Source organism: Genypterus blacodes, unplaced genomic scaffold (assembly GCF_046128005.1).
Source record: "Genypterus blacodes isolate CSIRO-AG114 ecotype Tasmania unplaced genomic scaffold, CSIRO-AGI_Gbla_v1 ptg000112l_1, whole genome shotgun sequence".
NCBI classification, from domain to species: domain Eukaryota; kingdom Metazoa; phylum Chordata; class Actinopteri; order Ophidiiformes; family Ophidiidae; genus Genypterus; species Genypterus blacodes.
This window is the reverse complement of record NW_027466916.1, coordinates 2,965,554-2,988,355: the sequence shown is the minus strand read 5'-3', so window position 1 is coordinate 2,988,355 and position 22,802 is coordinate 2,965,554. Positions and strand designations below refer to the sequence as shown.

The 22,802-nt window shown below is 47.2% G+C and overlaps 3 protein-coding genes across 7 annotated transcripts; all 3 read right to left on the bottom strand.

Annotated features, from left to right (window-relative positions):
• Window positions 1-595: 595 nt before the first annotated feature.
• srp14 (signal recognition particle 14) lies at window positions 596-2,475 on the bottom strand. The gene is made up of 5 exons (XM_076161588.1): window positions 2,373-2,475; window positions 1,793-1,865; window positions 1,584-1,696; window positions 1,469-1,501; window positions 596-1,299 (listed from the first exon to the last, which is right to left on the bottom strand). Exons 1-5 carry the CDS (start codon window positions 2,394-2,396, stop codon window positions 1,210-1,212), a joined length of 333 nt encoding a protein of 110 aa, XP_076017703.1. The 5' UTR covers window positions 2,397-2,475; the 3' UTR covers window positions 596-1,209.
• Window positions 2,476-2,726: 251 nt separating this feature from the next.
• Window positions 2,727-5,611, bottom strand: pld4 (phospholipase D family member 4). Its single transcript, XM_076161586.1, has 10 exons — window positions 5,367-5,611; window positions 5,129-5,289; window positions 4,834-5,017; window positions 4,613-4,733; window positions 4,384-4,511; window positions 4,091-4,291; window positions 3,856-3,995; window positions 3,600-3,765; window positions 3,400-3,496; window positions 2,727-3,293 (listed from the first exon to the last, which is right to left on the bottom strand). The coding sequence occupies exons 1-10, from the start codon at window positions 5,415-5,417 to the stop codon at window positions 3,067-3,069; spliced, it is 1,476 nt and encodes a 491-aa protein (XP_076017701.1). The 5' UTR covers window positions 5,418-5,611; the 3' UTR covers window positions 2,727-3,066.
• A 495-nt stretch (window positions 5,612-6,106) lies between these two features.
• cep170ba (centrosomal protein 170Ba) lies at window positions 6,107-21,379 on the bottom strand. 5 transcript variants are annotated; one of them, XM_076161620.1, is made up of 19 exons: window positions 21,204-21,379; window positions 20,026-20,163; window positions 18,462-18,551; window positions 17,596-17,674; window positions 17,086-17,144; window positions 16,736-16,892; window positions 14,457-14,582; window positions 13,308-13,811; window positions 12,269-13,131; window positions 11,928-12,068; window positions 11,442-11,580; window positions 9,707-11,320; window positions 8,631-8,877; window positions 8,403-8,532; window positions 8,140-8,277; window positions 7,973-8,064; window positions 7,687-7,780; window positions 7,548-7,599; window positions 6,107-7,468 (listed from the first exon to the last, which is right to left on the bottom strand). In XM_076161620.1, exons 1-19 carry the CDS (start codon window positions 21,243-21,245, stop codon window positions 7,236-7,238), a joined length of 4,938 nt encoding a protein of 1,645 aa, XP_076017735.1. In that variant the 5' UTR covers window positions 21,246-21,379; the 3' UTR covers window positions 6,107-7,235. The 5 variants fall into 5 exon arrangements, with proteins under 5 accessions (XP_076017735.1, XP_076017737.1, XP_076017738.1 ...); XM_076161622.1 differs by having other exon boundaries at window positions 7,973-8,061; XM_076161623.1 differs by having other exon boundaries at window positions 8,631-8,772.
• Window positions 21,380-22,802: the final 1,423 nt, after the last annotated feature.

Genomic DNA, 22,802 nt, shown 5'->3' with positions numbered 1-22,802 from the left:
AAACCATTACTGGATCAACTAAAATGTTAAACACAACTACGTCATTGCTAGTAGCTATGGGGGAATTGTTTTTCACAGCCCCTCAAATTGCCAAAATCAAGACAAAAACGGCCGTCGTCACTCGTGCATCCTCGCGTTTACTTTGAAAAACGGATATCGTCACTCGTGTCCTTGCGCTAACTTCACCAAGTTCCGTTTCAATAGGTGAGTGTAAGCGGGCAATCCGGAAGTAGCAGCGGTTGATTTGACGCGAGCTTCAACGCGCAAACAAATATACACTCACTGTTTGAATTCTTTATCTAAAAGGCGAATTATTCAACCTGACTGCATTTGTTCATTGCTTCTACAATTTCAAGCGGTTTCAAGCACTTTATTCATTAAACTTAAAGCGTTCCAGCACCTGTACTAACCGTCAATGAGACAATGCAGCTGGAAAATCTACACAAAAAGAATCCGTTTGTTCTTTAACCTACAATCCGACTGAGAGACAGAGCTGATTCTTATATTTACAGCATTCAGAACTAACTGGTATATAAACAAGCTTCACCATGAACTCAAACAGCCTTAGAGATGATATTTCAACTACCCACATCTGCTCAGACTCCTATGATTTAATATTTATAAAAGCACACACGAAAGCTTTTCTTTACAATAAAAAAAAAGAAAGTTTGGATGAATTCTTTATCTTCGATAGGGAGCCATTTGTTTTAAAATGAAAAAAAGAAAAAGAATACAAATGTATACTTTGGCCTGGTTTCATACTCGTAAATCGCTGCCTTTGAGAAACTAAAATTCCACTGGAAACTGAAACATTTGTGTAGAGATGCAGCTGACTGGAAACATGCAAACTCAGCAGTTTGTCTGCAAATACAAATAAGGACAAATAACAATAAATATGCTGGAGGACAGTGAGACGACGGCCTCCAGGACTTGGCCGCTTCCAGGGATCATGGCTGTTGGCGACTTGGTAGGGAAACAGAAGTGTGGACTTGTGGCAAACATCCTGTAAGGATTCAGAGGAACCCTCAGGTCTAGAGTTCCAAACCACCCGAGACCCTGCAGGGCCGGAGAGGGGACACGTTCATCACGCCGACAACTGAGATCCCGATTCCTCTGGGGGAAAAGAGGGGAAAGCTGTGTGTGTGTGTGTGTGTGTGTGTGTGTGTAGCCGTCCCCTGAGATGGAACAGGCTCTGCGCTAGTCTGTGGCTCATTGGGTGGCCTTTGTCTTTTTGCTTTTGCTTTTCTTATCTTTCTTCTTAAGTCCGTCGATGTGAGCTCTGAGGAGGTTGGAGTACGCCTGCAGAGACAGAGAGGAGAAACCATCAGCACTCAGTAAGGATTCTGTACTAACACAGGGACCCAGGGGGACTTATAGACATCAAGTTTACCTGCTCAAGGGAAGCTGCACTCTCTTGGTAACTTTCACACACACACACACTATATTCAGTTGCTTCACACACACTCACCATTTGAAACTTGATGACTTCTTTGGTGCTGACCTGAAAATGCAACAGAAGGCAAATCAGTGATGAAGTCAGAATAAATCCTAAATTAAAGCTGTTTAGTCTCCAGTGAGCTCACCACTGTGCTTAGCTTCTTTTTGCCATCAGACGCTCTGATGAGACATTTGTTGTCTACAGGTTCAAATGTGTCTGTGTGTCCCTTTCTGGGAACGGGTTTGGTCCTCCCATCATCTGGAACGCACACAGATCAGAGCAGCTGTTAGGGTTTAAAGGGGAAACTTGTGGTTTTGGAATTGACTGAGGATCAGAGCCAAGAGCATCACTTACATTTCTTTAACGTGATGACAACACTACCGGTACTTCTACACTTCTGGAAGAGCCGAGTGAGCTCTGTGAGAAACTGGAGAACAAACACACAATCACACCAAGTACAGCACGCCCAGTAGGCACATTGTTCTAATAAGCTGCTTAAAGCTCACCAAGCTACTCGTTCCATATTACACAGCTACTTGTTTCACATACACACACGTTACATATAAAGAGTTAATGTTTGCCCACATTTACGTGCCTGTTCAATGTAACCACAACTTCATTTAGGTCAGCAACACACGCAAACCAGTTCTATGTGACCGAGTATGACGAAGGCACATAAGAATCTTGTTGTTATCTAAGCAGAGAGTCTAACAAAACAAAGAGTTTAACAACAAACCGGTCAGAATGAACTTACAGTGGCTCACTAACTAATGTTAGCATGCTCGCTAGCTGCTGCGGATCGTCGCTGCCTCCCTAAAACACACGTTACTATAAACTGTAAACTCTCCAGCGAACACACGCCGCGTTCCTTCAAGATTACAAAGCAAGCGGTAAGGACAACGTTGGATGTTTCTTTATTTTATGTCTCACTCACCGCATCGTTTTCCAGTAGCACCATATTCGCTCCTCAGCTGTAGCGTTAGCACTGAAGCTAACGGCTGGGGAAGCACACGTACCTGCAACACTAAGCCCCGCCCCCTCACCACTCACCCTTAGCTCTACACAGGCTGTGCTTTGCTACACTGCCCCCTAACGTCAGGGAGCGGAGTAGCATCTAGCGTTACCTCTGGGTTTTCCTTTTCTAATTCCCAACTTTGTGATGTATTTTAAAGATGTAATTGATGTTAAGGCTTCTTATATTTTAAGTCCTCTCAGCGAAAGCGAGAAGATGAGGAGAAAGCCAGCACCAAACACCCCAGGCTGTAACAGAAAATATGCTAAATACAAATCATATTAATATTTCTCTTTATTCCGTTGTTTAATCACATCCACACAATATAATCGATTCGAATGTCAAATCAAGCTAATAATCATTTTCACACATTCAACATAATAATTGGACACAAGCTGTTTCTCTTCTTTCTGGTCCATCAACTCTACATGACAACTGAACACAGCTTTAAAAATATCATACAAAATCTATATTTCCTATATTTGCCTACAGTTTCCTGTAAGAGTTTCTCAGCTCTCATAAGTTGTTGAAAATAAAACCATTGATTTTGACAACATAACATTATAAAAACATGAAGAAGAGAAGAGAAGAACCGTAGAGGAAAAATAGATCAACTTCAAACACTTGTGAGCGGCTGCTGCCATGTGGACATTGCACAGTCTGGATCATAACCCAGGTGGGCAAGGTCTACAGCAAACTGGGAGTGCCAGTCCCGCTCAAACACCCCCCTGAGCTGTCCCTGCAGGGCCTCCGTCTCCCACACTGAGGGAGGAGAATGCTGGGAAATCACCAGAGCCACTCCAGCTGTGGTGGAAAAGTAGTCCCCTGCCCAGTTGGACGTACCTGCAGAAACATAATGTTGGACGGTCGACGAGTAGCCGACTAACATGCAAACAAAATGGCTCCTGGACATTTTAACACAAGAGAATGTAGATTATAGATTACTCACCAATGTACGCTGCTTTATCAGTCACCATGTATTTATTATGGTTTACTCTGGAATATGGAATGTTAGACTGGTTTCCCACAGGAACAATGTATAGTTTCTGAAATTAAAGGAAATGTTACCAGAAAAATGGACTCAAACACATTTGCTGATGTTGTGTTTACTGTCAGTCACATGTTTATGTTCATGAAACTGCAGCTTACTATCTGGACACTGATGTGGTGTTCAGGGGAGTCCATGGAGGCCAGAGACTGAAGGAAAGGCATCATGCTGGGATCAGAGTCAAGCCCGCAACTGATCAGCATCCGGATCTTGACCTTCTGCTCGAAGGCAGCGGTCCTAATGGCGTCATCAATGACAGGCCAGTATCTGCGGAACGGAAGGGACAAAAGCTGGGAAATAATGCAAAATGGCTGCCGAGCTTAGTTGGAGTAAATGGTCTCGGCTGGTTAGTTTCACCTCCGAGGCCTCCCAAAGCGCGTGGTGGGGAAGTACTCCATGACGGCCACATCCACGTAATGATGAGCACCTGAGATCATGGAGAGAATCGCTTCCAGGTCCTGGGTCCTTGATGGAGGACAGAAAGATGGTGGAGAGCCCTGTGGGGAGAACCAGCAAAGACATTAGATACAGAACTTTGAATCTAATCTTAATCTTCTTCTTCTTCTACTAGACTGACGCCTTATGAACTCACTGTGAGGTAGAGTCTGCTGGAGATGTTATCAGCTTTGACCACAAGGGGGTGATGTTTGTTGATGGCTGTTTCGTACTCCGAGGGCCAGCGCTGTGGCAGGGAGCTGTTGGGTTCTCCCATCACCCAGTAAGACTTGAAGATCTTCTGGAGGTCCTTGGCTAGACTGGAGCAGTTGTAGACAATCACTCCCAGCTCCTTCACCTGCAGTCAGAAAGGAGTTCAACTGTTAAATCGGTTCAAATCTGACGACTGCGATTATGACCTACGACCTTAATCTGTCCTTTTGCGTTTACCTGTGTGAGAGCTCTCCAGTCCATGTTTGCACTTCCGATAAACACATGCTTCCTATCAACAATCCAGAACTTGCTGTGAAGGACGCCCTTTGTCAAGCGCCCAAAGTTCACCTTCCTCACCTGAACTCCTACAGAAAGCCAGCAGGGAACAGAGCGGATCTGAACAATAGAGTGCAAACCAAACATCCTGAACTCAAAATATCAGGTCATGTGAGAATTGGTTCCAAACCTTTCTGCTTTAGTATTTTTAAGTCTGTGGAGTTTTCTGTAACAGAGGGAATACTGGTCACCACTCGGACAGATACGTTCCTGGAAGGCAGAGCCTCAAATTGTTCCAGAATCTCCCGTCCCTGTGAAGGACAGTCCGAGAGTTTAATAGGCCTCTATCACCAACACAGACTAGGCCTACTCAAGGAACACTTAGTTTGTTTACATCTTCTGACAACTCACGGGTCTGTCAGAGGAAGAGTTCACGTTGATGTCTTCCCCTGTTAGAGTCCAGTAAAATGAGGCGACGTCTACCTGCTCTTTGGCCAGTGAGATGAGAGTCTTCCAGGCGTTTTCCAGAGGGATCCCAAATGTTACATTGTCTTTATATGTCACATATTGAGGAATGCTTTCCACAAGGACAATGCTGAGAGAAAAGCAAGATGAAAGCTTTAGTATCCTTGGGTAAATAAACGTTTATGATGGTGGAGCCAGTCTGTCCCCCAGTGGCCCCCAAAGTGTTTACAGATCCACTTACCTGCATTGATTGTAATTGCCCCATCCAGGCTCACTGTCCTGGGGGAGGATCTCATGGCCCTCAGGGGCTTTTGGTCTCTCTAGCACAGCAATGGCAAGCAGCACGCCCAGTACAGTCAAACAGCCCAGAGCCACAACTATCATCACACAGCTGGTTGGCCTCTAACAACATTCATTTGTTAGAGAAATCAGTTAAAGAGAAGGATACAGTAAATAGTTCATGCTGGCTTTGGTCTTACCCCTTTGTTTGGAACATAGCTGTCATGCAGAGATTCGTATGAAGAGGTCATCTTCTTTGACGACGTCCTCCTCTGAGGAAGACAAATCCACGGCTGGAAAACAACAGCACACAAGAAGATCTAGCTTTAGCTACACAAAATGATCTTCAAACCAGTGAAATGAAACTTAAGAGTTGACAGTAGATATTCCCCTTCACTGTGTCGAGGTTTCCCCCGAAATGCAGCCTTTAATATCTCTGCTATTGATATCAGGCCACAGTTCCTCTTTTGACTTTCAGTTCTGTTTCAGTCCTAAGACTGAAAACTGCGTGCGTAGGAACATATAAACAACAAACAGAGACTGGAGAGGACAACAATTTTGCTGATCAAATTTATTACAAAACAAAACTATAAAGTGAAATCATCATCTACACAATATACAACAGAACGACACAAATAAACATAAATACAGAGACGATAAGGAGACAAAGACAGAATTCTGGGGAGAGGGAAACAAAACTTAAATACAAATTTACAGCCATGATGTCATTTTACAGTTCAGAACTCTTGAGCTTGGGCTTTTAAATGGAGTTAAGCAACACAGGAGCAAGTATTGTCTGAAAAGTAAAAGTATAGCAGCGACACTTTCAGCATGAGGAGTCTAAAAGTCAAACATTTTCTCTGTCTTTGTGTAAACAATCGCTGCACTCGAACGCATCGTTCCAAACAGCTCTGTGTGGCACTCATAGGTTTCCCTAGTAACAGTCACATGCATGGACTGAATTGGGAAGAGGAACAAACTTGCTGGTAGTACTGGTTTGCACGTTACACCCCCCCCTTCCCCCATCTTTAACATCAACAGCATAACATTTGAGTTACAATCTTCTAACAGGAGAGTAAAGGGATTCAGTTTCAGCAGTGCAAAAGAAGCCCGGAGGTAATCTGCAGGATCCATACATCATACATTTACATCAACAACATCATATCTGTGTGATCCTGTCATGTGAGGACCCGTTAGAAGCCACCTCACTGAAATCTGCAGGAATGTCAAAGAGAAAACAGGAAGCCTTAAATCTCAAACTGTGTTTCTAAATGTTAAAGAGTGCAGGAATGCTGGAAAACTCGCCACGCTGGTTTTATAGCCTCTCCAGTTTGTGGTTGCCAGGTGACTAAACCTCCGTGCTCAGGCTAAGCCCCTCTGCCTCCGTTGGTCCTCACATTCCTGAGGGATTTTAAACACGAGGTGGGACAAAAATATGTCGCCTCCACCTGCAGCTGAAGGACGCAGCGGCCACAATGAGAAATGTTTACAGATGAGATTTGGCTTCTGCTCGGGCACCAAAGACCACAAACTCTCTCTCTCTCTCCTCAAGTCTCAGCTGATGCATCTCAAATACCAAACTCATCACCACTAATAAATACTTTGTTTCTTATCTGGTCCATAGAAATGCAACAGGGTTACTTACAATACAAACACACATATAAACACTAATGATCCTTTTAATCAAAGCAGATATTCATTCATATTTGTCACTAAACGCATTAATCTGACTTGTATCCCTGATTTCATTATGCTCAGGTTCATTTGTTTTGAAGTAATTACATTGTGCTTAAGTCATATCATTGGCAAATAATGAGGTTGATCTCTCCCACAGAGAGTCGTTATAGTTTGGAGGCCTGTCGCAGGTGGATGGGAGATCTGTATGTAGTATTCAGGCTTCAGACCTCCTCGTATCCAGGCTGCAGACTGAGCCTAAAGTAAATGGCGTGCAGGCTTAATTGAGAACAGCTTAGGCGTGTAATGCTCTTAAGTGTTCTGTGTGCAGTTAGTGCCACTTCCCCCTCTGAGTTTCAGTCTCTCACAGTGATCTGGCACACCTGGCTTTGTGCTCACACTAGATATGCTTCTCTGCCATCATCCGCCGCCGCAGCAGCAGCTGCTCCTCTCCTGACGCCGTCGCCAGGCCTGAGGGCGGCGGCTCGATGCGTGACGGATGGGCCCGGCCGCAGGCTCCGTGTCGCAGGTGGTTTGGTGGAGCGGACTCCCCTGGTGGAGGAGACCACAGGGGCGGAGGCCTTGGACGCTTCAGGCCGCTCGCTGGGTTCCATCACCGTGTTGATGACTGAACAAAGAAGAAGAGAAAAATAAGTGTTAAAAGTGATTTAGTATTAAGAAGAGATTTAAGGTGAAACAGGACTCACCTTCAAGTTGCCTTTGAACTCTTCGCAGCTCATTCAATATCGATGTGACTTCCTGAAACACAGAAGGACAAATAAACTCAAACACACAGAACCACAAACTCTCTCCTCAGTTTGAAAAGTGGCAAGAATAAAAGCCGACCTTGTTGGATGTTCTGATGACGGGGGCATCGGTGTCAGCGCCGACCTTTGCCTCAATTTCCTCCCAAACATCCATCTTGTCCTGGAACAGCGTCCTGAGTGCAGAATGTTGAACAAAAGTTCAGTGAGGAGAACGCCTCTTTGTTACCGTGTTCCAGCTCCTGTGTGTGCTGCTCTCTCACTCTGGTTCTGTTTCTGTCACTGCACACCTGAGATCTTCCCCAGGATGAAGTTCTAAGCTGGAGTTTGGGGTCGGTTTTCTTTGTGTGCTGTGTTTAACATCTTACTTGATTTTCCCAGAGAGTTCTTCTGTGTTTGCTCTGATGGCTGTGATGATCTGAGACACTGGATCCAGCATCAGATTGTCCACAATGACCTGCTGGGAAAGACGTGTGTGATAAGTCTCAATGGCTTTCAGATGCTTTTAAGATGAGGCAGCATGTATCTGTCGCACCTCTTCTCCGTTTACAGCTTGCTGTCTGAAGTTTGCTGGTTCACTATGAGCCGAGTTCTGCTCTTGGGTCCTGGCAGCAGCAGAGCCCGATGCGTCCCTCTGGTAGGTCGGCCCGGCCTCAGGGATGTGCTGAACCTCCTGCAACGCAATTATCACACAGGAAATCATCTCAAAACTCTCCGACTTGGTGGTAGGAAGTGGGAATTTGCAAGTGAAGTCACGTGACACAGATATGAAGACATGTAGTGCAGAAGTTGCTGTACCTCTTCCTGAGCGGTCGCGGCGGCGGGTGCACTGGCGCCCACTGTAGAGCTTTGTGGGTCACCCTCACCCGCCACATCATGGATCTCTCTGGCCAAGATAGCCAAGTCCTTAGCCAGGTCCTGACTCAGCCTGTAGGGGACACAGGAGACACATCATGAGGACCGTCCAGCAGATCTTCCTCCCATGAAGCTGAAACTCATGATGATTTAAGTCTTCTCCACTCGTACCGTGCGATCTCTGCACTGTGGGAGGACCAGTGGTAAGCGTCCCCCTCGTGACCCCCCTCCTCCTCCTCCGAGTCTCTACTGCGAGATTTGGGGCGCAGGGCGACCATGGGCTGGGCCCGAGGCTGAGCGCGCGAGTGGGAAGCTGAGGAAGGTTGGGAGCGTTTGTGTTTAGGAGTGTGCTGGCTGGAGTCATACTCCTCGTCTGAGGTAGAAGTGTAGCCAGAGCCTTTCTGTCGTCTCCTGGAGCCTTGGGGGCCGTCGTGAATTGGTTTGAGTGAAGGAGGGGTGAGGACAGAGGAGTCAGGAGAAGAGGGGAGAAAGAGGAACCAGCCAAGAAGAACACCACAGAGGATTACAGATCAGATCCAGTCCACTAAAGCTCTCCCCAGAACAAAAGGCAGAAGAATCATTATGGAAGTTGTCATTTCTACAGGAAGTATTACACGACTCACACTATCATTAACTATTATAGATCTCATAAACTGGGCTGCAACATTCACGTAGAGGCTGAAATGAGCAGGCGACTTCCACAGCAGCTTAGCAGGAGTGACAGTTTCAACCCCCAACTCAGCCCTCGACCTCTGAGACAGGCTCCAGCCCCCCGCAGCCCCCAGACAGGAAGAGCCGGTACAAAGAGAAGGACGGGTGGAAGTCACAGTGTCTAAAGCTCTTTGACCTGTGAGTCAGGGTCATGTTATGGTTAGTAAAGGTCTCCTTCATCACGGCAACAGAGTCCTCACAACAGGAGTGTCAATCAGGGAATGGTCGCATTTATTTTCTGGGAGCATCGCAGAGATGAAGGAGGATCTAATTCAACTGATTCATTTGATATTAGTGTTATGAATGTGAGTGTTACCGTTAGTGATAGTGCTCAATCTGATGAATCTAAACAAAGTAAAGACCCGAAGCTCCAGCTGCCGGACCAAAACGTCAAACCAATTCACCACTGTTGATAGAGTGTGTCTCTTTCCTGACAGGATGGACTCACACACACACATCGCTCTCTGGGGTCACAGCTGTGGAGTGACAGAGGGTCAATAAACATGAACCTCTGTGCTCGTGTGCTTTATACTCACTGGATCTGCTGCTGGTGTATTTGGCACTGCTGGAGCGTCCCCGTGTGATCGGCGTCTTGCTGAGCGCCGCCTTCTGGGGTGCAGGCGCAGGTGCGGGCTTGGAGACGGAGGACCTGCGGACAGAGCTGCCGCTGGACTCGGTGCTCCGGTTGGAGAACCCGGCAGTCCTGCCCGAGGACGCGGTGGGGGCGGAGGCCTCCGTGTCGCTGGGCGTGGTGAAGGAGCTGGTCCGCTTGCGAGGCATGGCGAGTATGTCCAGCCTGGAGAGCTTCTTGTTCTCCTGCGCAGGCTTGGCGGGGACGTTGCCGGCGTCCTGCGAGAGCCTGTCCGTCTCCGTGCCCTCGTTGTCTGAGGCGTCTCCCAGGCGAGCGCGGCGCAGCATGGACGTCCTTGTGGCTCTTGGCGCAGACATGCTATTGGCGCGAACCAGGGCTCCTTTGGCGGTCTTGGTGTCGTCTTTCTGGAGAGGCACGGTGTACTTCCTGTGTGTCTGGTGTGTGCCAGATTCCTGATCAGAGTAAGAGACACTGGATCTCTTGGGTTCATCACTTTTCTTCTCGCCACGTCTCAGTCCAACCGGTCTCCGGACGACATCAGTCTTACTTCTGCTGTCGGTTACTGAGGGGCGACTCTTTTCAGACAAGCGCTCAGACTGGCTCACTAAACTGGCTGAGGACTTTTGCCGCTGGAGGCCATTATTAGAGGCTTTATGAGACATCAGTGTGTTGGGTCGGGTCTTATTGCTGTGCTGGCTGACTGTGCTGGAAGTGTCCATATCAGACTCACCAGAGAGAGAGTCCAGTAAGGGGGAAGGAGCCGGTTGTGATCGGGCTGCTTGGAGCTTTGCCTCCAGAACAGCTAGAACATCCTCCGTCTCTTTGAGGTAAGAATGAGTGTCCTGATTGCAGCTTCCCTGAAACGACTCAAAGTCTTGATCCATGTCTGCGTCGGTCTGAGCCTGGCTGGAGATGTTGGGCAATCTGTCGTTGCTGGGCCGCTCGGTGGTGAAGCTCTCCTGTCTGACCAAAGAGGTGAGTGCAGCCTCTCTGGCCTCGGGGCTCTGTGCTCCCGGTCCCAGGATGGGAGCTGAGACACAAGGCCTGACCTTCAGAGACTCCTGGCTGTGTCTGTGTTTAGTCAGGGTGGCTGAGGAGAAGCTTTTGGGCGAATGTTTCCTCTCAGCGTTGGGAGAGGCGGGTTTGGTATCCTGGTTCTCTGGTTTGGACGCCGTCTCTTCTGAGTCGATATAGAATGATGAAGGCTTGTTGGCCTCGTCTTCATTCTTCTGCTGTAGTGTGTTTGACACCGGTCTCCTCCTCTGTACTACCACTGAACTATCGTCTGAGTTGCTGCCGTCACTCAGGCTGTCAGGCTCCACGTCCTCCTGTGCTCTTAACCAATGAAGCCTGTCCTCAGCCTTTGGGATCGCCGCGCTATTCTCTTCTACATCAAATGTGGAATGCAGGTCATAAGGAACTTGAAGGCCGGGAGCTGGAGTGTCACTCTTCTCCCCGGGTGGCACCTGAGGCAGCAGGCGGCGAGCTCTGGAGCCCTCTGAGCCGGAGCCGTCGTGGTTTGGGCTGAAGGAGGTCTGGAGGAGGGTCCTACCTCCTGCTGAAGTAAAAACAGTTTGGATGCATATTAACACACACTTAGTGAAAACAAACAGCATTCATATTCATCAGAGGCTCTCATTATCATTTCAAACAGAGTCGTGTCTCCTCAGGTGGCTCACCCCCTCCTGATTGCTCCATCTGGGAGGAGATGTCACAGAGGCCAGACGAAGGGCCGCAGTCCGAGTAGCTGTCTGCCAAGCTGGCCCAGCGAGACATCCACTTAGGAGGCCCCTGTGACACGGCAGCTGCTGGAGGAGCCTGCAGGAGGGAGGACGCAACGCTCACTCAACATGTTTAACATTCATATTCACACAGTAATATGGGAAATCACTCTGAGCTGACAGACAACACCAGATCTGTTTATCACTTAGTTAGGTGGAATCACTCTTGATTTGCTGATTAGAGAGAAAGTCCAACAGAATAAAGGAACCAAGAGTTTGTGAGGAGAGAGGAAGATTCCATCACCAAAAGAGAGAGAGAGACAAAATCAAGAAAACTATGCATGCTTATGAATCAGCGTCCCAACAGATTCTCTTAAGAACTCTGGCTAAATGGTTGATTAATTCACCCATTCACCGACTCCACACAGGGCAGGAAGGCTTTACCTTTACCACACTCTGTCCCACACTCTGTCCCTGTCCTGTCCAGCTAGTTTGCCTATGCTGCTCCCTGCCCTGAATAACAACAGGCCTATCTTCTGCTGAGGTCTGGCCGCTTCGCTCTGGGCTCTCAACAACACCGAACACCTGCCAGGGACAAAGCAGCGCAAGTGGATGAGAGCAGGAACGCAGAGCTAGGGATTCACAGCGACGCCTGGGGTTTCCTCCAAAAACACCACAGGACATTGATGCAGAGAAAAGTCAGGGAACTTCCTTTTGGCATCATGACAACAGAAGTAGAGATAAGCCTGAGCTGCGAGTAAACATTAACTGAAGGAGGAACTTGCCTGATCGATTCTGCCCCGTGCCTCCTCCAGCTCTTTATCCAGGTTATCTGCCTCGATTGTGTACGTCCCTGCGTCGCTCAAACAGTCTTCCTCTTCGTTCCTGGGGCCATCGCGGGAGCTCTTGGTGTCTACACTAGGAGACGGCACCGGCATCACAGGGACCTTGAGGGGAACAGGCTGGTGAATAGGGGAGGAGGTCTTGGGCTGGTACGGAGCACTAGTTGGACCAGGACTGACGGGGTTCTGGTCAAACAGTGAGGTCTTGGCTGCAGCAGGAGGACTGGCTGTGCTCTTCTCCCGTTTTGCTTGTTTGAGGAATTCTGCAGTGAATTCCTGGGCGAGTTTGGATCTCCGGCCCACGCTGCCAAAGGGCCGAACCGAAACTGAGGACGACGAGCGAGAGGAGTAGCTGGTGCTGATCTGGTCATCCGTCTTCTCCCTTCGCAGGGATCCAGCTCTGTGGAGCCACGAAGAAGAACCGGCGCTTTTCAGGGGGACGGTGTAACGCTGGGTTGCGGCGGAGCTGGAGGCTGGAGGTTTGACTTGTCTCTCCACACTCGGGCTTGAGGTATTCCTGGTTTTATCCAGCTGGGCCACCGGACCTGCAGCGTCAGGCTGAGCACTGATTTTCCTTGAGTTTTCTTCAAAGAATTCAATGACAAAGTGATGAGGGTCCGTCTGCGAAGGGCTGGATCGGGACAGAGACTGTGAGGGAGCGGAGGACGAGGGCTCCTCAGGGTCTGGGGGGGTGGAGGATGGGGGGTTGTGGTGCGGTTGAGAGGAATGGGGCTCGCTCTGAAGTTCTGCTGGTGGAAAATCCTCTCCATTGACTGCAGGAGCCACTGAATCAAAGCTCACAGCATCTGCATGAGGAGTTAGACAAGAGGGAAGGACAAAAGAAAGAATGAGCACAACTGATGCCAACAAACATAAACAGACAGACATTGTGTCTCCATGAACTTTAAAACTTCAATTATAAAGCAATTAAAGCATGAAACAAAGTATGCAAACCCCGAGAAACAGACACTGAGTGATTTACCCTTATTGAGCCTCTGAACCGACGAGTCACTCTTGGTGCTGCACGACTCGTCACTCTGCGACCTCCTCCTCCTCCTCATGCTAGCATTGCTTTGGACCAGCCAATCTGCAACTTTGCTCTCTGCTGACATCACCTCAGTGGGCGCTGTGACAGCCTCTGTGGAGGGTAACTTACGCTGCTGCTGCTGCTTGTAACAGAATTTAGTCACGTGATCCTTGATCTTCATCTTGCCCGGCGCGCAACTATCGAATTCGATAGTGAAGGAGGCGTGGCTTTGGACCACCGGAGGTGTGGGGGTGGAGGAGACGCAAGGAGGAGCATCCGCTGTGTCCTTGGTGGGAACCTCGTGAACCTGTGACTCGGGTTCCGTGGCAGGCCCCGGCTGGAACTCCTTGGTAGGGATCTCAAAGTAGCTGGGCTCCCGGCGGTAGGAGAAGAGGGCCTTAGCGTGACTGTCAGACAACGAGCCGTTGACCTCATATCTGGGCACCTCCTTGGGGAGCCCTGGGAGCAATAAAGGACAAAGACCATACATTAGAGATACATAGCAACTTTGGCATCAACATATACAGATGATTGATTATTTACCTCTCCCATCCCTGCATCATTATAGATAAATAGATTACATTTCAGAGGCTACATATGTCAAGAAAACTGCCTTAAAATGTCAAATGATAATGAGAATCAGATGGATGGTAAACTGAGTAATGAGTGCTTGTAACTCTGACTGTGAGCAGATCAGTCAGCTGGATGTGCTGGGCAAACATCACATCAGCAGCTCAGAGTCCAGCAGGGGCACATGAGCGGTAGTAATGTGTCCCAGGCTGAGTGGAACAAGGCAAACAATCCCCCTTCCTCCATCCTGCAGCACCTTACAGGGTCACAATGCATGGTGGGGCCTGCAGGCGCCGCCTCCTGGTCTGCCACCGTGTCGTCTGGCTGGCAACCCACAACTGGCAGCCAGAGACCTGCCTCAGGCTGAACACACTCCATCTCTCAGTGAGCCACACAGGGCAGCAGATAGCACCCACAGTTCACTTCAGGATGGATAGCAGTGATGGAGCTGCTGCTTATTGGAGGCTTTGTTTTGAAGATAAGGGGTCGGAGAAATAACGAGTGAAAGATAAAGATAAAGATGTGTTCACTGACCAGTAGAGTCCGTCTCCGTCTCCTTTCCGCTCCTGTTGTGCATGGTGTTGGCGGCCTCATCCTCCCCCCACCAGGACGGTTGGCCATACAGAGGAGTGCGTTTGGATATGGGAGAATCTGTGACAGCTAGCAGACACAAACACACACAGACATGAATTCTACTCCACTTAGTCATCAAGTTTTACAATATTGTGCCAAGAGGCCTTAATTGCCTGGTTTTGCCGACTCATTTCAGAAATTCCCCGTTTTCCCCTGACACACACACAGAGCAGAAGCAAAGGGCAAAGTGTGACAACAACTGGATCGGGTGACAGGGAAACATAATCCTGATGATGTGTCAGGACAACACTAATCCTAATCTTGAAACAAAAAGCTGCAGAGGAAACGTGGCTGCAGCAAAACAAATCTATGAATGAATCAGTGTGAACAGTATGAAGACAATATTAGACAAACAAGCTGGATAATTAAGCTTTTGGTTCTAGAGTTGGGCTTCACTGCGGCGGCGGCTCCCATTGCTTCATCCTGACCTAGATATGACATCTCTGTGTGTCGTCCCTTTCCATGTGCAGCTGGGGGGAGGGGGGGGCGGGAAGAGGGTGAGTGCCCTCCTGTCACAGCTGAACTGGTGTTTAGCTCCAGGCAGAGAGAAGCCAGCCTATATGGCACTAATCAGATAATCTAGGAGCGGTCTGGTTGTCTGCCTCATTGCTCGGACAAACAAGCTCTCTGGTGTTTAACATGGTGGCCACACAATGCCAAGCATCAGAGGCACGCCAAACACTGTTGCCAGGAGACACGCGGACACACAAAGAGAAATCAACAGAGTGACAAGGTGGCATGTTATCGATTCCATTCCTCTTAACTCAGCTCCCTCTATAGCTAAAGAGAACATGGGGGCCAAGCAGTGAAGAGTATGGAGACAGACACAAGCCTAATACATGACTGAATGGATAACCAGTTAGTTTAGGACGGTCTAGATGAGAACAATCTGAATGAAGTTATTTGGTTTGATGAGCTCATAAGAAACGCTGAGCCGTCTCTGTGCCCTGCCAAGGTAAACTAGGACCGACTGAGTCACGCCTGGGAGAAGACAAACAGCTGGAGGACCGGACACACAGCACGCCCAGCACTGCTGCAGGAGGACACACGCATGAGCGCACTCAACACACCAACCAACACAGACACACATATCAGTCTGAACACACACAACGGGGGTTCATTTGTTATTGTCATCACATCAGAAGCCAGTCAACCTAATATACTATAACAAACTAATCCAGTCACACACAGCATTTCCTCTGCTTATCGGGCCAGGTGCAGAACTTTTCAGTCGTCATTGACCCCACGAGGGAAGTAGCGGTGCACTTGTGAGAATTGTGTTTCCTTAAATAAAACCAGCGAAACAAACTGAGCGGGGACAAAGATCGTGTCAGTGAGATAAATCTGTCACACTTCAAAGACAGCAAAGTGAAACCACAGCGGCGCTTCGTTCCGTTTTCCAGCTGCTGAGGTTCGGCCCAGCTCAGAGGGAGACTGGCTGCTAATATGAGGCTCGGTAAATGTTTTCCAAATGTTCCCGTCCTTCTTGAAGACATTCTTTCAGAGGGATGTGAGCCCAGAGTCCTATTTTAGGCACCAGCTGTAGCTTTCCCATTCGGCTCGCCGGGACAATTTTGGAGCATGAATCATGAGAATTGCTAAGTCAACAGTTGGAGTGAGTTCTGCCCGTCTGAAAGAACTCCATTCACAAAGCGCTGCTCTTGAACTAACCAGTGTGGAACAGGGATTTACTCATCACAGATAAAGGTGGAGAGAAAAAATGAGGACAGGAAACACGAGACGACAGATTACAGCTGCAGGGACGGAGACCAGGACCTACACACACACACACCTTATTTAATTCTCCTGGGACACGTGTTAAGCATTATCTGCTCGCTCAGCAGTGCCCCACCTCTTGTTGCCAGCAGCCAGAGCATGGCTGAAACAGATAAGACCATGTGTCCGTCACTCCTCACCCCTCAGCACGGCTCAGACATACCATAGGATCCAACTACAGCCTGATCTCACACTACGTATGTGACCACTTAACAACAGAAGCCCCAAACCGCTTTATCCTGAGACATACAGACAATCTGAACAGCACGTGAAGACCCAAACACTTCCTCCTCCGTGTGTGTGTGAACAATGCATTCAAATCTACTTCAGCCAAAACAGGAAAGGAGCCACTGTTACACTGTCCAACTCCATCAGCTGGGTTCCTGTCTGTCTGTGCTCAGTACCTGTGAGGGAGTGAGCCCTGCGCTCGGCTCTGTCCAGCAGCTTGACAGCGGCCACAGAGTCTTTGCTCTTCTCCGAGCTGTGTTGCTGTTGTTTTGCTTTGGCTCGGGCCTCCAGGGCCTTAAAGCTGAGCTGCAGCTGGCTTGTGTACTTCTCATGCTGCAGACAGAGACAGGAGAGGGAAGCAGGATGTGAGAAAGCTACATGTCTATGAGCAATGGCTGCTGAGATAAGAGCAGTAACTCTTTACGTAACATAACATTTGATACATTACAAAGTAGATGTCATTAATAGAAGTCTTAAATCGATAGATTCCTCAGTAAAGAAGCTGGACTACGCGGACGTGTCTTACTTTCAGTGCTTCCTCTGGGACCTTGTGTTGACTCTTCTCTAGGATGTAAACGTGAGCATGTGGCAGAGGCGTAAAGGCAAACACACATTATAATATTCAGCGACGTGATTAAGCTGCATCTCTGTTAAATGTAGGATTGTAGCATCAGCAAAGATCAGTCAGTGCACAACTCTGCTACCCAGACTGTGAGGAGGTCAGCTTAACCTTCTTCACCTGAATTGTTGACAGCACACACTGTACACACTAGATACGTGTTCAGTCCTAGTGACAAACAAACACTCCTACATGTGTCTGCACTAAGAAGCTTTACCCCCCCCCCCTCCTCACCCACATCTGTTTTCTCTGCAATGCAGGGGTCAAAGGCTGGGGGAGATTTTCTGTGTGCTGCTGACCATAATCTAAAACTCCTGACTGAGAACCACAGGGGCTTAACATGCTGATGGAGCACAGAGCAGAGGGCCACAGAGGGAACAGAAAGAGTGACTGAAACAGCTCCGTTTGAAAGGATATCATAGCCGAAGCGAATGACATCGGAGAGCTTGAGGGTGATGTACGTCTGGTCCGGAATCCTGAGGTCGTTTACAAATGTCTGCAAGAATAAAGGAGACAAAATCAATATCGAGGCAGCATCACTTTAATTGGTGGCAGGATCTTTGGCAGATAGCCACAGACACTGTGAGGCGCTTTGTAACTGACCGTTTCCCGCTTAAAGTTAATCCGTCAGCACGCGGAAACTCTGATGAGATTATGACGTTACGCAATAGCTGCGGTGGCAGTGAGAGAAGGCTCTGCGGCGAGGAGGACGTGAGATGCAAAGACGCCAAATCCACACTTTAGGTTTTGCAGTGTATAACATTTAGTGCTGCTTATGTTTCAGAGGGCCTTGAACTGTCAGCTGATTAAATGTAAACAAAACAAAAGCATAATCAGTCTGGACTAAATTAAGATAATTGGTGGAAAACTCAGCCATGTTGGTTTTTCTCTGTGTTCTGCTCTGATTAGTTTGGCTGCTGTAACCACAGCCAAAGGAGGAAACCCCTCTGAGAGAACAATGACTGCTCTCTCACTCTGCTCGACCCTGGATCGCACTGGGACGACGCGGTGCAACCAAGTGGCAACAGAATGGCAAAAGGAGGGAGTGAGACGGAAAGAATCGAAGCCTGGAGGGGAAAAGGGGTCCGAGGCAGCAGGAAAATCCAATCCAGCTTTGTGATTACAAACTGTCCGACCAACCGTCTCTGGCACAGGGAGACATCTTTTGTCCTGGTGGAGCTGCTGCCTGAGACCGGAGCCTTCAGGGAGGCCGGACACAGCCAGGCTCAATCCTTTACTGCTGTGTGCTGAGGCAGGTTGTCTGGCATGGAACGTGGACTCACCCCGTTTAAGCTGCCCAGGTCCTTCACCATGTGCTCATCTGTATTTGGGTCATAGTTGATCACAGCATGCTGCTTGTCCACACTACGAGACTGCAAAGCAAAGGCAACACAAAGCAAATGTCATCATATCAAGACTGCACTCTCACTTTAACATCCCTATGTTACTAAAAACAAGCGAGTATACAAACCAACTGATACAAACCGATACAAACTGATACAAACTAAATGCCTGAGACGTTGCTGGAGGAACGAGTTCTAACGGCGCCTCATTACAGAAGCTTCTAGGTTTCATCCCATCGTGTCAACCTGACATTTACCAGTGGGAGAAAGTGAGCAAACTTTGAAAAATGCTTTCAACAGTTAAGAGTCGACACAAACTTAACGGCTAAGTGATTCATAGCGGCTCTGTCACTTCTCTGCTCATTAGACACTTCAGGCCTCCACATCTCATAAATCAGAGAGATTAAAGTTGACGGCCAAATGTATTTGCAGAATGAACGCAGTAAAAATAACACGGAGGCTTTGTGCACAACCCATGTTGTCTTTAGCACTGAGTGAATAACTGCCCATAAATACGGCCTATAGTGGAGGGTTTACCCACTTGATTAGGTTAACAGTGCAGCAGCACATTCCTAACATGGTGGCCTCCTGACTGTTGTATTCTCCATTAGCTTCAGTTTGTCCCTGCTATCAGACACAGAGAGAAAACGTTGCTCTGGAACCAGGAAACAATAAACACTGCACTGAGCGACTCAGGATTAAAGTAGCAGTTTCTTTGTCTAAATGCTGTTCATGGAGAAACACACACTGATCAGGACGTCAGTTGTCATGGAAAGTCAAAACATTCCAAATGAGGCCTTCAGCTATTCCATTCATTGGGACTCCAGTTACGCTCATGTGCTCGTGTTGCACATACTGCTGTGGATTAAATGCATAAAATACTTTGAGTAGCAAACACAAAAACACAATAGATTAAAGGGCTGAGGAGGGTTTGAGGCTGCAAATGTCCATGTGCCGAGTCAGGAAGCTGCCCAGAGCCTTTAACCCGTCTGCATCATGTCAGACTGGGAGAAGTCGAGGTTTTTCCAGAATCCGGCAACGCCTGAATCTGGACATGAGCAACATTTCAATCTGAGCGACCTCAGTGGTAGGCAGGGTTTTACTGAGCATACCACTCTGTTTAACGCATAAACAACATGTCTTCTTCCCTGGTCTAAATACAGAGCGGGTGGAAAAAGATTATATAGGTGACTAAGAAATTCAAACATGGGAAATCAGCACAAAGGAATGTTTTAGCTGAATTTTAAGACATTGTCTGAAAGGCTGCAATGTTGTGAGAAGTTACTGTCACCAGGTTACACTCTCTGAAACACACACTTCTCAAGCATGTAAGGAACTTCCCACTGGTGTCTCACACACTTATAGTATGTGTCTAGCTGTCCTGTCAGGCAGTACAGTGAAGGTAAGTATGACATACTTCTGGTGTTTGCTCTGGAAACGCAAACATCCATAGAGCGACAAGAACACACACATTCCCTCACTCTTAAAACATACAAACGCGCACCTGCAGCATTAGCTCACAATCCTCCCGGCCGACGAAGATCATCTCTCGCGGCAACCGGTGGCGTGTGCCAGAGCTGCTCACCAGGAACCATGACGTCACACTCATGTTGGAACCACGACTCAGAGTCTTCTTCGCATCCTGAGAAAGGATATCGGAGAATTACACACATTAAGTTTGCATGACCACACCTACATCCTCCTTTTCATGACTGCAGACAGATTGAGACTTTCTCATGTTTAGGAATAGGCGAACTCATAAGCGGTGGCAATCCGTTCAGTCGGGTGGAAGCTGAAAGACTGCAGATCAAAGTCATAATCATAACCAAGGGGCATCTTCCGGTAATCTTAAACATCTTTCTTTGGGTACTTATCACTTAACTTAAATGAATACAACCCTAAATTACGTCAACCCTCAATCATTCCCTTGTGAGTCAAAGTGTCAATCAGTCTCTAAACAATACTGGGTGTCCTAAAGAGAAAATAATCCACTGAAAACATTCTTAAGTGTTGAGATTACTGAGAGAAAATTATCCTCACCCAAGTAAAACCTGTTTACCAGACACTTCCCACCACTCTGATCATTTTGTGGGTTGGTTGATTGGTTAGCTGGCTGGATTACACACAGGTAGGATTCAAACATTCAATATGTTCACAAATTCATTTAATAAGGCGCAATATTGAACTTTAATCAACGGTAAGTAAAATGGGGTTATCTGTTGCAAACTTGGTGTCTCCAAGAAACTAACCTGGCAACATTTCCAGCGTTAAATTCTACTGAATGCCACATGAACCTTCACGTGGGTTCCAAAGCAAAGTTTGGCATAAACAACTAGACTTTGACACACGTTAGACTTGTTTTTTGTCTGACATCAATACTCGCGCATTGGTGCCTGTCTGAGCCTGGGTGTTCCAGTGTAACTAGTGACTATGTTAGCTTGCGCCTTCGCCTTAGTTACTGCCGGTGTAAACCTTTAGACACTTTTTAAGAGTTGACAAAAATAACAATTAACTGTTATCGTCTTCTTTTAAAAGTATGTCTCCATTAAAGTACGGCATCAGGCTAATGTCACCAGGTAACATGGTGACTAGTCAAAGCGTCACACCACACGACCTGGTCCAGAGGGTTTGACGTTAGTCGAAACAAGTCGCTTTTTCCACACATTTCCAGCGAACACGTACCTTTAAAGTCAGCTCCGTCTTCCTCCTGAGTGAAAACAGCATTTAACGTCAAAACAAAGAAGAAGACCGAGTTATTTCACAAGAGCAGGTAACACTGAGCAGGTAAATTCGGTTCACACCCTCCTCTTCCTCCGGGAATGACAACCGAGCGAAACTCTGGTCTCCTCCTCCGCCTCTTGTCCCCCACAGGGTGACGTAAGTGCCCGTCCCGCGTTCACACTTTTCTCCACCGGAGATTCGACGACAAGGATGTGATTGGTCGATCGTGACCACGCGACAATGCAAATGCTGCTCTAATTTCTATTTTCTACTATTGTTGCCCTTTGATTACATATTAGGGCTACATATCTCCAACCTTAGCACAATGAAATCCAATTCCCATATAAATATATACATTTTTCGTATATGTTGAGCTCTGTTCACTTCATAAAGGGCTCCTCCTACTCGACTACGGACTTTGGACTTGCCCGCCTTGTTGTCGAAGCTCGGGTGGGGAAAAATAACGCGCCTGTCCCGGAGCATGCAGTTTAATCCGACAAGAGGAAAACGAAGACATCCCACTCTGTCAGTTTTTACGGAGAGCAGAAACATCATTAAAGAAAACGCAGCCTCGCAATGTTGAGACCTGGTTGGAAATGCAACTAGCGAGTTTTCAAACCGGAAACGAGTACCTGTAAGTCCTCTTGTTACCCACTGATCTTTGGCTGCATTCGGACCGGCAAGACTTTTGTGTGTCACATTTCATGTTGGCTGATGGGCCGAACACAAAAACTACAACATTTTAAAATATTCCATTCGAAACCCACCTTAAAGCAGTTTAAACTTTGTTACAATGATAAGCTGCGATAACAATTATTTGAATTGAAGTGTATAAATGTATGACTGGGAAAAATATATAGAGTGAAACGAACACAAATAAACACAATTTATTCCTTCCAAATATTAGCAAATAAAAATGTGTTGTGTTGTTACTTTGTGGATATACAGCAGACACACAGTACACACGCATTCTCCGCTATACGCCTAATGCCCGGTAGATGGCACTATAGGTCCAAAGTTCTATACATTCAAATTGATATTTAATAGGTTCAGATAATGTTATCTGAAGTCACAATTAAAATGAAAATTGAAAATTGAAATGAGCGTCAAATTTATTAATCACACTGGCAAGTCTTTCCCCCCTCTAAATGGTGTTTCCAAAGAATTTAACATAGCATTATTCTGTTCAGAAAATGGTACAATACTCTCTGCACCTGGTGGAGACATCAAAGGACTTGTTGTCAACAAGTTTAACCTGATTCCCAAGTATCACGACCCCCTTTAAATAAATCTGTTCTTTCACCAAACCACAGAAGCAATATTTCAAAAAAAGCCTCATGAATCAATAATATAGGAATATAATATATTACAAAAGTGAAAAAATGATTTGGCTTTCACTGCGCTGCATCATTCAGCATATTTATTTACTTTCTTATAATTGTACAGTCTGCTTTGGCAGTATGATGGCAGAATCAGTTGAATACAAGATATATATTAGGCAGAATTCAATAGCATCAATAAAAGCACCCTTTCACATCTATGTGATATGAAGCATGTGAG

Excerpts from the sequence above, each read along its gene's own strand:
- cep170ba (XM_076161620.1), bottom strand. The coding sequence starts at position 21,245 with ATGCTGTTTTCACTCAGGAGGAAGACGGAGCTGACTTTAAAG. Across the intron at positions 20,164-21,203 it reads AGACGGAGCTGACTTTAAAG|GATGCGAAGAAGACTCTGAG; the intron begins GTACGTGTTCGC and ends ATCCTTTCTCAG. Across the intron at positions 17,675-18,461 it reads ACCTGGGCAGCTTAAACGGG|ACATTTGTAAACGACCTCAG; the intron begins GTGAGTCCACGT and ends TTATTCTTGCAG.
- pld4 (XM_076161586.1), bottom strand. The coding sequence starts at position 5,417 with ATGACCTCTTCATACGAATCTCTGCATGACAGCTATGTTCCAAACAAA. Across the intron at positions 5,290-5,366 it reads GCTATGTTCCAAACAAAGGG|AGGCCAACCAGCTGTGTGAT; the intron begins GTAAGACCAAAG and ends GAATGTTGTTAG. Across the intron at positions 4,292-4,383 it reads ACTGGAGAGCTCTCACACAG|GTGAAGGAGCTGGGAGTGAT; the intron begins GTAAACGCAAAA and ends TTCTGACTGCAG.
- srp14 (XM_076161588.1), bottom strand. The coding sequence starts at position 2,396 with ATGGTGCTACTGGAAAACGATGCG. Across the intron at positions 1,866-2,372 it reads TGCTACTGGAAAACGATGCG|TTTCTCACAGAGCTCACTCG; the intron begins GTGAGTGAGACA and ends TTTGTTCTCCAG. Across the intron at positions 1,300-1,468 it reads AAGTCATCAAGTTTCAAATG|GCGTACTCCAACCTCCTCAG; the intron begins GTGAGTGTGTGT and ends CTGTCTCTGCAG.